Source organism: Gallinula chloropus (assembly GCF_964237585.1).
Source record: "Gallinula chloropus genome assembly, chromosome: 2".
In the NCBI taxonomy this organism is placed as follows: domain Eukaryota; kingdom Metazoa; phylum Chordata; class Aves; order Gruiformes; family Rallidae; genus Gallinula; species Gallinula chloropus.
Window position 1 is genome coordinate 9,600,500 of NC_140086.1, and position 16,717 is coordinate 9,617,216.

Sequence of the window (16,717 nt, forward strand, 5' to 3'; positions counted from 1 at the left end):
CCATAGAGCTCTGTAACATCTCCTACAAGCTTGACGTGGCAAGACTTTTAAAATAGCAACCACTCTGTAACAGGGGTTTACATTTTGGTTTGGACATCAGGAGTGATAAATCACTTCCGATATGATAGACAGAGGGGAAACATCAGGGTAGGTTTATTTGAGCCATGAACCAGCCATGCTGCTTGCTTTCTCAGTAACGGTTTTATCCTGAAAGTTCAATGCACTGCTTGCAAAGTCTTTCCCAGATAATCCATCTTTGGCACATTTCTCATTTTTTATGCATCCTCAGAAGGCATTCCAGGATTTTTTTTTGACGCTCTGTACATAACAACAATCCCTTCTTTTTTATGCGCAGATCAGGAAGAAAAGTGGAAAATGTAGAGTATGCGGAATAGTTTTAATAAACAGTTTTACATACAGTACCTTACATATAGAACAGTGTGTTTGCAAATTTAAATAAATTTTTTTGAATGTACAGTGGCTTGTACTCTTATCAAAAGGTAAATTCAAGTTTCCTGTCTATCGGTTCTAAAATGCATTTATACAGATAACTAGAACTGATAAACGGACGCGAGGCATAAAATGTTCAAGTATCTTAATGTCATCAGTTAAATAGCCTCCTTTTAACAGTCATATTTTACAAATTTCAAAACCTGTACATACATTATTTTCAATTTTAGAAACTGCTTGTTAAAAGGTAACATTTCATGTTAACCACCAGTTCTTATAGTCTATCGTAACAAAACTAGACATGTGTAGATATAAATGTATACAGTATGTATATATGTACATGTGTGTCTATACACATATACATACACATACAAATATGTATGTAGCACTGGGTACAGCGGCAACTTGTAAGCACAGGGAAAGTCCTGGGCTTAAAATCCAGCAAGAGCTAACAGAGCACATAGGTTGCCTTTGGTTTCATGACATTTCATTCACTGAAGCTGAAAGGTTTTATAAAAACACCTTGGATGCTTGATATTTCTCCTAGTGGTTTAGTATATTCACAGCCACCGACAGTTGTGCTGCTCCTGTCATTCCTCATCCCAGCTGAGGATGGTAAATTTTCAGAGGGCCAACACCAGAACAGAGCTACCCAGGACAAAAAAATTGTACCTCGAATCCTGAATACTGCAATAGAACATAAAAAAATATAAACTAGATACAATTTTGGATGGATTGCTGGCACCAAGTAGGACTTTGGAAAAAAACCTTCATGTAAGTCATAATCAAACTCTCATCCCAGTGGTTTTAAAATATTATTTGGCACATCTGACCACTATTTGCCACGTATGTTTTAAAGGGGCCTAAGGGTGCTGTAATAAGGATTTCTATTTAAAAAAATACTTTAAAAAGGAGACCATGATAAGTAATTTCTTTCAAAAAATCAAAGCTAGTATGTTCGTTTTCCTGAACATTCATCAGAGAAGGAAATAATCTAAAACTTTCCTTGTAGAGAGGATACAGATCTCTCCATGTCTATCTTTCACTAGCAAGAGAAATTCATTAAAAAAGCAGGTCCCGAGAATTTTTAGTCAGTGAATTTCCTAATTTAGAAGCTTTTGCCAAAGGTTTCAAAATAGCAGCACTGTTCTTTCTTTGTTCAACTTTCTTATGTGCTGGGATATTCATGTTTATCATGCTAAAATCATACCAACATTAATCAGCATGTAATGTAGTACATTTTGAAGCCTGGACATCGAGTATTTAGAGTTCCAGTATACAAGATTCCTTCCTTACTCCAGATTTCCTCTCTTCTCTCTAAAGCTTCAGCCTATTTATGTAATCAGCAAAGAACCAGATAAACGCTCAGCTTTTTGCTATCTTCCTGTCAGTCTTGTGTGGCTAGCAAGAAAATTCACTGTGAAGAACCTATTTTTATCTCTTTATTCTTCCTTTTGTCATACAGAGCAAAGCGTTGCTATTTGCTGTACTTTCCCCATGTCAATTAAAAGCTGTTTGATACGTCGCTTCAGCTGAGGCAATCTTGCCAGAGGATCAGGTGGTTCCAGTTCTCCAGTGAAATCAAGCCAGCTTTCCAAAACTACAGAAGGAAAAGGAAGAAGTTGGTTAGAATTAGCCTTTGAGAAACAATTTTCTTAAATTAAACTTTTCTTTCTTACTGGCTTTTATAAGAAGGGAGAATACACTGAGGCTGTGATTTTTATTTAACAGAAGAAATACTTATTAGGGAAACACTAACTAATTCTGTGTTTCCCTCAGTCCAAACATATCTCCTGGTTTGATTGTTACTATAAGAAGATATCTGGGTCCAAATTCCACCCTTGGCTAACAATTTACCATCGACACAGATAAAAGGAACTTCTGCTCACGGCCTTCTAGCTGTGACAGTTTGGCAACAGCAAATGCAATCCTTAACAGCAAGGCTTGCTTCTGTCACTTTAACAGGCTCCTGTTCACAAGGTCCACATTACAGGACGGTTTTCCAATCTTCAACAAATGTTTTTCAGGGAGTTTCTATGCTTGCAGAGACGGAGAAGGGAAAATATCAACCCTGTTAGCCTAGAAACGCTGCCTAGTAGGAAGAGGAACACTGAAAGAAAAACTGCTAATAGTAATAGGTAACTTTATTTGTAAATAAATACTCCTACAACCAGACTACAAGCTCTCCTCATTCTTAATTTCTATGACCAGTAAGGAAATTTATATGCTGTAATATTTACTACTACACTATAAACTCATTCAAGTTCTCATGACACCTCATTCACCCCCTTGACACCAGTTATTTACTAATACATAGCAAACCAAAATCGACGGCTGAATGAACACATATGCCCTGCTTCCTCTCCTCCCCCCCCCAAAAAAAAAAACCAACCCCAAGTACTAGAACAATCAGGCCAAAGACACTCCAGGTATTAAAAATCCATCATATGATCTGTATCTGAACAATGACTAGACAAGTTATCTAAGCTTTCTGAAGCCTGTCTAATACCACAAACTTGAGTTAAATTTTCAGGACTCCTAAGCACTTAAGCAGGCATTCAAAACTTGTGAAAGTGGGTGGGGACATCAAGGGTACAAATTCTGGCTATAATTTTGGGTACCCAAATTTGAATACAGCATTTAACATCCATCCTCAGTGCCTCAGATCACCTTCAACATAGTGGCTATGAAATATGCTGTCACAGGTGTATTAACAAGTACATTGCAATGCAGTTACCATCAACTTCTTTCTCAATCAGGTCCATTCTGCTGGTGACTTCGTTCTGTACATTCTCTATATGTGTGAGAAGATTTAGCTGCCATTGAAGATGTGTGTCCACTTGTTCTTCTGAGCCTTTTCTTTCATTACAAACAAACACAGTGTTTGCTTCAGCAGAATTCTTCTTCATAGGAGCAACAGAAAGAAAAAAATTGCCATTTAAGAGGGTTTTCTGGTTTTGTTTTTCATTTCTGGTGTCACTATCAATAGGTGAGTCACATGATAATAAACTCTGCTGGTTTAGGACTGTACTTCTACTTGACAAAAAGCTTACTCAGAAAGCCATGTACTACACATCCGTAGACTGAACCAAACAAAATGCCAATTCCATACAAATGAGAATATATAACACGGGGGAGTGAGACGAGAGGTAAAGTTTACCTGCTCAAGTGCTTTGTTTAACGCAGTAAGGCAAGACTGCTCTTCTGTGCCCTTTTTATACAAATTGTGACTTAAATCACTAAGTGCTGAATTGCATCAGTCTACTGCCATCAAAAACATGCAAAAAAACTCCAAACCTAAAAATCTAGCCAGAAAACAAAGGAAAAAAAATCCTAAAAATCTAGCCAGAAAACAAAGGAAAACTCCCTAAAAAGCCGCAATAGCCAAGATGTCAAAAGTCATTATAGTGTACAAATAAACTGGCTGTTCTATTTGTTGATTAAGACAGAAGACTTCTCTTTCTATCACTGCTGTGGTCCTACACAACTTGCATGCACAGGTCTGGGACATCACTGCACATGCCTGGGAACAGTTACAAGGGCAGTAATGCGGAGTTATGCAGAGTCAGAGGAAGGTTGAGTACTTAGAAATAGTTAATATCTTCATAGCAAATCAGAGATAATACACAAGTTCCTCATCTTTCTCTAGCTGATGCTAGTGAAAATGACCAAAGTATACAGGATTTAATGAATTATAATATTTGGTATCTCCATTAATGAGAAGGATTCACAGGTTTTGTTCTATACCTGCTATAGCTTCCTATATGATGAAGTTCTTTCACTACTGATGACTATTTCAGGGACTAAAATGGTTAATATGTGTGCTCAGTTCATGGCAAATGCCAGAGCAAGGAGTGAACTTTATCGTATTAACACACTTCTCTAATGAAGCATTCAGCTAATTTTTTTCCATGTCACATAATAATAGACAGAATCACAAGGTTGGAAAAGACCTTTAAGATCATCGAGTCCAACCGTTCTTGTCCATATCCCTAAGTGTCCATATCCCTAATGTTCTCATCCATATCCCTAAGTACCTCACCTACTTGTCTTTTAAACAGATCCAGGGATGTTGACTCAACCACCTCCCTGGGCAAACTTAACTGCATTTTTTCCTTAGGGTATTCCTTTTTCCAGTCAAGAATGGGAAGAGTGAGAAGAGAGAGCAAGAAGTAAATTAAAATCCCTCAATCCCTATTTCCTTCTGAAGCCATAAAAAGTAACATTCTTTTTGAGACTGAGAATCAATAAAAAATGCAAACCAAAACAAAACAAAACTTGGACCTACCTGCTGGCAGCTTCTGAGTAAGTACTAGTGGACAAGTATCGCTAATGCTCCTAATATTCATTAAAGGAATTATTTACAAAAGATAGCTTTCTAGAAGTCTTAAAATCTCTAAAAATTCTCAAAACTTCCAGATTATATCTTGCATCTCTGAAGAAATCAAGTTTGCCTCCACTGTGCTTTCGGTGTTCAAACTGTTATTTATCTTTATAAAGGATATTTCCAACGTAAATAAGAAATGCCCCATTTGTTACTATTTTCAGACTTTCAGAAAAATGTAATTTTTCTCTTGTCATCGGAGGACACAAGTCTGTAATTCTAAAAATCAAGATAAACTGTTTGTTGAATCTTTTAGATGCCCTCTGCACTAAGTTAGCTAAAAACTTTAAGCAAAACTTAAAGCTAAATAACTTAATGCCATTAAAAGTTTGGTTTTGGTTTGTTTGGTTTTTTTTTTTCCTTTAAATAAGCTCTGTACTTATTCAAACAGTTAGTAAATGCTCCTTAAAACAAAACAATGCACAACCCCCCAAAAAATGAACCACAATCAGGTCCCCCTCTAAGCTAAGAGGCAATCAAGGAGTGGTGGCAGAGGTGGCAGGGGAAGCAAAGTAGAGGACCTGGCTTGTGACAAAATAAATTGGAGGTTCACATGGGGCAGTCTCTTGCTTTCAGAAGAACAAGGTAATTAAATACAATTTGAAAGATGATAGAAATTCCAAACAGGCACTTGGCAATAGTCGACCTGAACATTGTAAGAGAAAATAAGATACCTAACAGAACTGTAAATAAGACAAAAGAGTATGGAAAACCGGAATATTCAAGGCTCTGCATGACGCTAGGAAGGAGAATCCAATTTCCCAACCAGAACTTTGACAAAGACAGGTGAAGAAAGGGAGGGAATTCTCTTACAGAGAAATCAGTTCATGTAAAAATGGCACTTCAATGTCAGCCTCACCATGCTTTTAAAGTATGTATACAAATAGGTTCATAAAGAAACCAAGAGCTTTGCAATGGGTCTAGACAGACAGATACCGAGGCTGACTACTGACAACGTGGTGAACTAAGGTGTCCCAGAGGAGTAAGTATTCTGACACTGCCCCAGACAGATGTCTTCCTGGTCTAAAACCAAGAGCACACAGTTTTTTAGATATATGCTTTGGTCTCTGAAGGAAACATTAGCTTTGTTTCACTACTGACATATATTTTCTTTCAAATATATTTATACTACTTACAATGACAAATTAAGTTAATGCTGGAAGCAAAGTCCACCACATGTCTCCTTACTACACAAACCAATATATTCATGTGATTTAGCATACAAACAGTTATTTCTAGCTAGAATGAGCCAAAAATTTTCATTCAGATTACATAGCTTACATGACACATGTAAAACTAAAATGAGAAGAAAAAAAAGACTTATCTTACTCATTTCTTCCACACCAGAAACTGAACTTCAAAAGGGGGATGAGCTGGGCGATTTATTCTCGCACAGTTGATATTGTAGGAAACAGAAAGGTTTGGTTTACTCTGGTTTTTTGCTCAAAGAGAACTCTTCACTAAAGCCAGACTACCGAGTCTCAAAACTTTTCCACAAAGTAAATGGATTCAAACCATCAATGCAAAAAATAAGAAAGAGGTTTAAATAGCCAAACATAAGCCTGACTAAAAACCTGTGAAACAAAGACTGATAAGAAACTGCACGGTGTGAAATTAGTTGATCAGTAAATCATTATATGTGGACAGAATTCTAGATAGCGTTGCTGTTAAAAGAAAAATACAGTACAATAAAAAAACCACTATTGCAAATCTCAGTTTAACAATCAACAAAAACCCTACCTATATATGGAAAACAACCAAAAAAAAGGAAACTTGTCCCACTTTCCTCACAAAAACACAAGCTCTGTTCAACACTCTGCATTTTAGGCATTGGATTATTTTCTTTTTCCCAATAAAAAAACCACTGGATTGAGCATAAACACAATATATTGCATTTCATTCACTATCCAAGATGGGTATACCTCACCCACAACCAGCTCAGTTGTCCAACTTCACTTCTAGTGATTTCTGCTGGCTTATTTGATAGAACACATTATAACAATGTTATAACAATGAACAAATCTAAATAATTGTATGTGCTTGAGTTTTACCAGATTGAACTTATTTTTCCAAGTAAGAAACTTCCCAGGTGAAGAATGATACTTACCTGTTCACTCATGCCATCATCTTTAAAAGAATATTGTAAACAGTTTTTATTGTCTGTGTGAAAATCCTGATCTTCCTCAAAACTACTTGTATCTTCATCATCTGAGCTCATAGGGTCAGTGACTGCTTTGCAGTCTTGACCAAAACACTGTGGTTTTTGGTAACTGTGCTCACTTGTGATGTATGTTTCTTCCATCTTCTGGGGTATACTGGGTGGCTCTTTATGGTTTTGACTGTGATACGTCCTTTCAGTTGGATTAACAGTATCCGGCAAAGTCACTAATTTTTTCTCTACCCCAACAGTTATTTGCTCCTGTTCTTTTCGCATCCCTGAATAAGCCCACAGATGAAGGTCTGGGTGATGCTTATTTCTGCAAGGGGAGGGAAAAAAAACCCAAGTTACAGACAATACCAGTTACAGCACTGAACTATTATCCAGTTCTGCTAGATCACAGCTATTGATAAGCACCACTACTAACCATATCAGCATTCCTAGGTCACTTAATTTAAAATAAACCCAGAATGTCCCTTAGCACAAAACAGACAATAAATAAAAAAAACATAAATCACCAGTCGCCCAGATATGCTCAGGTGCTGAACACCTAGTTCCCACTGAGGGTACTCTACATCTTGCACTTACAAGCATTTAAACTATTACATAAGAAAGAGCATTAATGTGGGGGTATAATGCATATGGAATAATGGCAGTCTCTGCTACCTAAATATATAAAGATGAAGACTAAATCTTGGACTGATACTTACTTTAATATCCCAATCTTCAACTGAAGTCCATGCAGTACTTCAGTTACACCATACACGTCTGCCAGTAGGTGATGCGTTGACACAATCTTTTTGGCATTAAGATGAGAGTAGTTTTCTTTCAAAAATGATAATCCACACATGTGTCCGTTGTTTAGCCATTCTTTATCATAAAGATATTTGGCACTCCACCTCTGACCTGGGGTAAGCAATAAACAAATTGAGGGCCATCTAAAGGCACAGCAGAAGTGTATTTAAAACTAGAGTGCTATAATTATATGCTGCACTCTCCTAAACGTCTCCTAACATCCATGAAAGAACGATTCAAGGTCTTGCTATTCATACATTACAATTTGTTTTTCACATATTAAGAGGAGAGACTCAAAGCAAAAACAAAAATACACCTGAAATCTCAAGACCTCTCTAAATGGCACTTGAAATGAAAATCTAATCACCTTTGCAATCAAAGTACAGGATATCAAGAACTAATCTAACTGCAAAAAGAAAGTTGAAATCGGAATTTAACAACCCAAACCAAAAACCCCTGAGTTACCACAAGAAATGTCACAGGGTGGATTTTAGATGGACATATCCTAAACACCTACTTTCTTTCTGAAAGACAAATATTTTGCTCCTACAGTGAAGTCAATATCTATTTACTAGAAGCCAGGAAAAGGCTTCTTGACTTTAAAGTTGTCTGACAGCACAGCTCTCACGCTCTTCATTGAGGTGCATTTTACCAGACACTATTAGGCAAGATACTGATGAGTGGGCCACAGGTCTCCCATACTATGGCAACATCTGCAGTCTTAACCCAACAGGCACAAATGAATGTTTAGCTGATGCTCTACAGTAATTCAACTGTTGAAAAAACCCCAAAATCCACAAAACCCCAAACTGGAAAAGTATAATGCTAATTATCCCATTATTATTGTTTACAATGAGGAATCCAGACAAACAGACTGACTAAGATCGCAATATCTTACACTCAGTTTCATATCAGACTATCATCATATACAGAACAAAGAATGGGTGGATGGAAGCCCTTCATACCTTTCAGGAGAATACCCTGTCTATCTCCTTTCTGCCCATTATCCCAATACACTTTAAAATACTGACATTGTGAATGACCTTTTTCTCCTGACATAGAAAGAAAAGAAGTAATGGTTAGGAAAGGAGAGAAGATAAAAATTAGGGACACAGTCTCTGCATAGCAGGGGATAAAGAAGTACCTAGTATAGTGCAGGGAAAGAACACAAGACAAATTAGTTGGTTTTAATAAGAAAAAGCTTGACTGCTCAAAGAGCACAGCACAAAGAACTATCAAACAAGACTATACCATCAACTTATACCAGGACAAATGGAAACAGTCACATCTTTCCAGGTCTATTTTCCTAAGTTTTCTTCTCAAAAATAACTAATAAAAACTGTGCTTTTATACCTCTGCAGTTTTACCATTTCATTTCTTTAATTCAGAAGGAATGCAAGTTTGCAAGTGTTGCCCTTTCGCAACAGCTGGACATGTATGTGCATTTGTATCAATTGTCAGGAAAAATACTAGAAACTTTCTTCCAAATCATAGTTTTTCTCCAAATAACTGCTAAAATAATGGGTTTAAGGACATAATAATTTTTAAACCATCATCTTCCTAATCCAAAGTATTGACTTTAAAATTAAATAGACTCTTCCCAATTCTTACCATTTAAAATTTGTCCTAAGAACCATAAATTCAAGGTGTGTTTTTTGCATGCTATCATTTATCAGAAAAGGTGCTAGATTGTGTCCATAATGTACATACTCAGTTCCACACCTTTATTAACACAACTCTGGACAAACGTAGACACTGTAAAATTCATATGAAATGACATCCACAGCATACTTGAGTGTACTCTAGTAACGAGTCATTTTTTCTCTAAAATAAATATTTAATTGAACAGATGTGATTCCAAGTACAGGCAAGTAAGTTAACTGAACTAGACAGAATTACTGTTTTGTTTAGAAAGTTTTTCAGACTACAATGACATGGAAAAACACAAAGGTTTTGAGGGAATTAAGTTTCAACAACTAAAGTGATGGTAATTAAGATCATGAATAAGGTTTAGCATAGCTGAATAAGATGTTGCTAAGAGGAAATAAGTTTCTGCACAGAGCCAAACTTAGAAGCACTTGCCCCACAGAAGTATAACAAATAACACAAAACAGAGAAAGCTTTAACAGTCCAAGCAATACATAACATCTCTGCTTAAAAATCCCAAGCAGAAAGCTGCAGATAAAGGTGGGTTACCCGTACCTGGTGGATCTCTGCAGATATAACAGATGTACTGCTCTGGAATGCTGTCCTCTAACAGTCCCATGCATACGCTGTGCTGCCAACACAAGCACTCTTCACACTGATATCAGAAATAAAAACAAAGAAAAAACAGAGAAAAAACTAAAACTGAGAAAAGTAGATGCAGAAAACACAAATTATTTCTTGTATCATCAAAACGCAGAGAACAGCAGTTTAACTTAAGTAGCTGGTTTGAGTAAGATTATTTTAGTTGGGCAATTTGTGTTTGGGTAAGCAAAGACATCAAGCTAGAAATCAGCTCTAGTTCTGAAAGTTACCTCAACCACAAATTCCAGACTGGAAAAGAAAAAAAGGAGAAAAAAAAAGAAATTGAAGAGGTAATATTTAATAATATTTTATTACAACATTCACTATTTTAGCACCTAAATATTTAGTAGTGAAACATAAGACAGGAGTATAATATTACAGTAAAGTAGAAAGATAATGTAATACGTTACAGCATAACAGTGAAAAGTAGAAAACTCTTCAGTTTAATTATTTATATTTACAAAGCATCTCTCCAGTGCGCTAGAAAGATGTGTTTTTAATATCGCACCAATGGAAAATCTAAAAGAAAAAGAAAATGAAGAGAAAATGAAAGAGGAGAAACAAGAGAACAGGAGAGCAAAACAGAAGTGGTAAGACATGAGGGCCTAGAAACAGCAAACTGGTTGCTTCCAGAGAGACAAGGCATGAAGAGGAGTTAAGTGACTGCAATCAGGCTGTCACTGGACATTAGAATCAGGCAAGAAACTACTGCTTAAAAATGCATTTCCCTTTCTCAACTCAAGCATTTGCCTGTTTTCTGAGAACCTGCTGGTTTACTCCTGAAAGTCTCTCCTCTTTGCTTTGGATATGCTTTTGAGCACCGACTTAAAGTGCTGAAGTCACCTTTCCTCTTGCCATACTGCTATGGCTACAATTCCCTCTCCTCTCCCAGAAGATCGCTAATACCAGTCTGTTTTACCATATTGTTGCCATAGCTGAACTCCCACTTAGTTCCTTCAACACAGCACTGCGCTTCAGTAATGGGTTCCCAGGGACAGTCTCTGTGTCCTTCATTTTCAGGTCTTTCTGTCCTTTCCAAAAGACTTTAAGTCCATTAAGACATAACAGCCATACATGGTTTGTTCAACTAAAAAGGCTTTCTGTTTTCAACCACGCTTACAGTAGAAGACAAACCTGTCTGCTGAGTGTGTGTGTGGGGGGGAAAAAAACCACAGCAAGTTCATAGCTTTTTTGTTTTTAAAGTTACTGAGAATTGAGACCTCCCTCCCTACTGCTTCCATCTGACTTGATCACTACATTATGAATTTCTTAAGATAAAGTCTTTAAATTATTCAGTACTAGTTGGGAAACACTCTCCTCATTGCAGAACAAATAAGCAAGCAGCAGTTGCAATCGATCAGCACCCGAATTCTGTGCAGGAGCTGTATACTCCTCTTTTTTTTTTATACCAAGAAGGATTTAAATTCTTAGCAGCTTAGAAAGCCAGGGAGAGATTTCTAGTTTGAGAACTTCTCCTCTAAAGATGAAGCACACATCACACACACGTCACAGGTACTGATGATATTAATGTCTGTATAGCTGAGATCTTCGTTACAGCTGAAGGACATTTACAGTGAGCAGAGCATCTACAATCGGTACTGCCAAGCACAAGGGCCAAAGCAGAAGGGCTGGTATAACTGGGATGGTCTCTGAAAAGAAGCGATGATTTGTGTGCGGGAAGGGATATTTTATTCCAAAATTCTCAGCTGGCTATAAAGAAAAAGGTTATCTTTCCTGATAAACCAGTTCTACATATCGAGTAGCTGGAGACACCCCATCCTAGAGTAATAGTTCTACATGCGCCAAATAGTCACATTAGGTGCAGAACACAGAAATATTTTGTTGTTCTTCACTTCTATTTACAGCTCTCTTAAGTAGCTTTGGTCTCCAACACAACAGAAGAGCACCTCCACAAGCAAGAAATTCACATGGAAAAATACAGCCCCTCTCCCCTGCCCATTTCTTTACCTGAATCATAAAGCCATTTTCTTCATCCAGTTCACAAATGCACCTAACAATTTCATTGAGAGCATCATCTTCATCCTGAGACTCTTCAAAGTTAGTTGAATCAAAATCCTGATTGTATTCATCACCACTGAGTAACAAACTCTCTGTAGAGGAATCATCCAAGAACTCCACATCTGAAAGATCTAGTAAAAATAAAGAGTTGTGAGATCTTGTGTGCAGAGATGCAAGACTTTACAGAATTATAGGGGAGGTTTGGAGTTAAAAACTCTTAACCTGCATACAGGAAAACACTGCTCTCAATTGCACTGGCGGTATATTAGATTTCCTGGTGAATTCTGCAAAATGCCTTTAATGGGATCTCCTCAGAAACAGAACAGCAATGCTTAACCAAAGTAAGCACAATGCAGAACAGCTTGAGGAGTGTAAACATTTTGATTTAAATAGATGAAGTATAAACCAGTCACCATATTTATAGCTACAATCCCAAACATAAAGCAAATTATTTCCTTAAAAATTCTTGTTATTAAAGAGTTAAGCCTGCAAGCTGAAAACTGCCATTCAAGCCAACCTACTTTCTCCACTAAGGTCAACAGACAAGATAGCTCTTGGATACTGGTAGGATGTATTCTTCTCTGAGAACATGCTGCGCAGGGTCAGCGAGCTCCCGGAGGACCGTGTTAGTGGAGAGGAGCACCTGTCCAAGAATTCAACAGAACTGTCTTCATAATCTGAATAATCTGAAAAGATAAAAGAAAGAAGTCAGTTACAAAAGGAAAGAACAATGTAACAAATGAAAAAAACCACACCAAACCTAAGAATATTTAGGTATACTGCAACATTACGTTTCAGAAGCAAAGAACATCAACACTGAGGTATCAGGATATAAATATGAAATGGCAAAAGCTCTTTGTAATATATTTTATCAACAACTTTCCAGTAAGAAACATAATGCAGTTTAATAAATAGCTAAGACAAGCATTAGCCATTTAACTCGCCACCCTTTCCCTCCAACTCTGAATGTAGAAAGCAATGGGTCAGGTTAGAAATTAGGAGAAATTTCTACCCAGAAAGAGTGGTGAGGCATTGGAACAGGTTGCCCAGGGAGATGGTGGAGTCACCGTGCCTCGCGATGTTTAAGGAAAGGTTGGATGTGGTACTTAGGGACATGGCTTAGTAAGAAATATACATGATAGGGGGATGGTTGGACTAGATATTGGAGGTCTTTTCCAACCTTAACAATTCTATGATTCCTTGATCCTGTAATAGTGGGTTTTTTTCCCCGCAATTCATCCTGTACCATCCTCCATGTTCAGAGATGCTGCTAGAAGCTCTTTCTTTTTGCCTTCAGTCTCCTTGGGATTTTGGCACTGCACACGATTTATTACAGAATGCTTAAGAGGAACCAAAGATGTGGAAATGGATGGACCCAAGTGATTTGGGAAAGAACAAGGGTGAACAACATGAAGGAATAAGGAGATAAAAAGGACCAGTCATATATAAATAGTTTACTGGTCAGTACACCCGTGCCACTCTGGGGGAGGAGATAGAGAAATCAGTTGTGTCCGGAAAGAAGGGAGGGATGGGAGTAGGTGTTTTTAAGATTTGGTTTTATTTCTCATTATCCTACTCTGTTTTGCTTAGTAATAAATTGTTTTTTATTAAGTTAGGTCTGTTTTGTCTGTGAAACTAATTAAAGAAAGATTTCTCCTTGTGCTTATCTCGACCCTCAAGCCTTTTGCTGCATCTTCTCTCCCCCGTCCAGCTGAGGAGGGGAATGATAGAGCAGTGACTGACCCCTCCAGTCACGGCCAGCCCAAACCAAGGAACCTGTAATGTGATTTTATGGGAGGTTAAAAGAACCAAAAGGGGAAGAAATACAAAGAAACAGTAACACTGTACTGGTCAGCAGGAGTTATCTTTTTATTAAAAAACCACAAACACTGTCCCTTTTTTGCACAGAGATCACGCCAAGGAGAGTTACAGAAGGGATGAAGCTACAACTTTAAATCACACAGAAGTACTTCTCAAACAAGGGGGGCGAGGGGGTGGTGGGGTGGTGAAGGAAACCACAAAGTGATTTGAAAAGGCTTTTTTATGTTTTTTTTTTTTTTTAAAAAAAAAGCACAAGTTACCTAGAGCCTCATATCTTAAAAAAAATAATCTTTTGAATAAATGAAAGCAACAGGAAAGAAAAAGCTGAGTGAAGGATCAAAGAATCAGAATAGGGAAGTGAGATGAAGATAAACGGAATCACCATTTGTCAAAACAACAGACAAGGTTGTTGCAATAAAGGCACCACCCTCAGCTGTTAAGAAATACCTCTTTAAGGAGGGGCTGCATTTCATGCAACAATCCACTGAGATTTAGCAATGGACGAGATGTTGAAGTAATTTTAAATGTCCAAGCAATACAGGTAGGATGTGTATGCAGACCTTCAAGAGGTGAAAACCATGAACATCTCTTTCAAAGGAATAAAAAAGTACTTATGAAGTATCTATGCCAGTCACATAGACAAAGGCTATAAATACAATAACGAGGTCATAGACCTAAGTGTCCTTTCAATATTTAAGGCCAAAACCTAGTCTTTGAAACTTCTAAAATTTGATATGCATATAGTGTTGGAACAAGTTTTAATACTGGAAACCCACTGAGGGGTTTCACTTGTGTAAAAAAGGAAATCAAGCTTACCATGCTGTTTCGATTTCTTCTTTTTTTTCTTCTTTTTTTTCTGTTTTGATTTATGATCTTTCTCCTTCTTCTCTTTCTTCTCCTTTTCCTTTTCTTTCTTTTTACCTGAAATAAAAATTAAACATTTAAAGACATTCAGGAAAAACCTCAATCTATCTCACTCCTACCAGTTTGATGCCAGTGCTGGCAACAGACGCCCAGAGCTGGGAGAAGGACCACGGGTCAGCAGGAGAGCACCTGAAAAGCAGCACAAAGTAAATCCAGCCACTAAGGTCAGCTTCACCGTGAGCCCATCTTAAATGCCTCTATGCAAACACATGCAGCACATGGAGTAAACAGGACTATGATGTGCACCTGCAGGGCTGTGATCTTGTTGGCATCATGGAGACATGGTGGGATGGCTCCCATGACTGAAGCATTGGGATGGAAGGATACAGGCTCTTTAGGAAGAATGGGCAGGGGAGACAAGGAGGAAGCGTCACCTTGCACATGGAGCTCTGCCTGGGGATGGGTGGGGAGCCAACTGAGAGCTTATGACTCAGGGCTGAAGGGAGGGCAGGCACAGGGGACATTATAGCAGAGGTCTAATACAGGCCACCCAAGCAGGAAGATGGAGTGGATGAGGTCCATCTATACACAGACAGGAGCACCCTAATGTTCACAAGCCTTGGTACTCATGGGGGACTTGAACCACACCAATATCCGTTGGAGTAACGGATATTGGAATGATGTGAGTTCAAGATCCTCAGAGCAGGAAGGCAAGTGCACAGGAGGTTCAGTGCCGTGGACTTCAGGAAGACAGACTTTGGGCTCTTCAGGGACCTGTTTGGTAGAGTACCATGGGACAAAGCCACAGAGGTGAAAAGAGCCAAAACAAAAAGGAAGCCTACAGAGGGTGGAAACAAGGACAGAAAGCCTGGGAGTAATACAGAGAAGTTGTTTGAGCAGCCAGGGATCGGGTTAGGAAAGCTAAAGCTTTGATACAATTAAATCTGGCCAGGGACACCAAGGGCAACAAGAAAACCTTCTATAGTTACATCAGTGATAAAAGGATGATGAGGGAAAATGTGGGCCCTCTTCAGAAGGAAATGTTAGATACGGTTACTAAACGAGTTTTTGTCTCAGTCTTCACTGGCAAGTGCTCTACCCACACCATCCAAGTTGCAGAAGATAAAGGCAGGGACTGGGACAATATAAAAACACCCACTGTAGGAGAAAGTCAGGTTCGAGAGCATTTAAGGAACCTGAAGGTGCACAAGTGACTTGAAGAGATACATCTGCTGGTTCTGAGGGATCTCGTGGATGAAATGGCTAAACTACATTCCATCATATTTGAGAAGGCATGGCAATCCAGTGACGTTCCCACTGACTGGAAAAGGGGAAACATAACCGCTATTTTTAAAACAGGACAACTTTCTATGACAAAGTTACAGTACTGGTGGATAAGGAAGTGTGACAGATGTCATCTAACTGGACTTCCGCAAAATATCTGATGCTTTTGTGCACGACATCTTTGTCTCTAAACTGGAAAGAGCAGCCCTGAGAAGGACTTGGGGGTGTTCATAGGGATGAAGCTCAACATGAGCCAGAACACACACACCTGAAGCCCAGAAAACCAACTGTATCCTGGACTGTGTTAAGAGAGGCATGACCAGCAGGTCAAGGGAGGGGATTCTGACCCTCTAACTCTTATATGAGACCCCACGTGGAATACTGCATCCAGCTCTGGGGCCTCCAATGTCTGACAGACATGGACCTGTTTAGGCAAGTCCCAGAGGAGGTCCACAAAGATAAGAGGACTGGAGCCACCTCTCCTACAAAGACAGGTTGTAAGAATTGGGTTTGTTCAGCCTTGAAAGGAGGGAAAGCTCCAGGGAGACCTTACTGCAGCTTTCCTGTGCCTGAAGAGGAACTACAAGAAAACTGGGGAGGTATTGTTTACAAAGGCATGGAGTGACAGGAAAAGGGGTAATGGCCTTACGCTG

The 16,717-nt window shown here is 38.4% G+C and overlaps 1 protein-coding gene across 1 annotated transcript in view; it reads right to left on the minus strand.

Moving 5' to 3' along the window:
• Positions 1–378: 378 nt before the first annotated feature.
• The window catches only part of PHF20L1 (PHD finger protein 20 like 1), a 55,706-nt gene continuing 39,367 nt past the window's right edge, over positions 379–16,717 (minus strand). The window contains exons 14-21 of the mRNA XM_084280490.1: positions 14,733–14,837; positions 12,617–12,781; positions 12,045–12,226; positions 9,990–10,089; positions 7,703–7,898; positions 6,942–7,311; positions 3,188–3,353; positions 379–2,050 (exon numbers count right to left, since the gene is read on the minus strand). Of these exons, the coding sequence (XP_084136616.1) occupies positions 1,908–2,050; positions 3,188–3,353; positions 6,942–7,311; positions 7,703–7,898; positions 9,990–10,089; positions 12,045–12,226; positions 12,617–12,781; positions 14,733–14,837 (1,427 nt within the window). The 3' untranslated portion in view covers positions 379–1,907. The remainder of the gene's footprint in view (positions 2,051–3,187; positions 3,354–6,941; positions 7,312–7,702; positions 7,899–9,989; positions 10,090–12,044; positions 12,227–12,616; positions 12,782–14,732; positions 14,838–16,717) is intronic.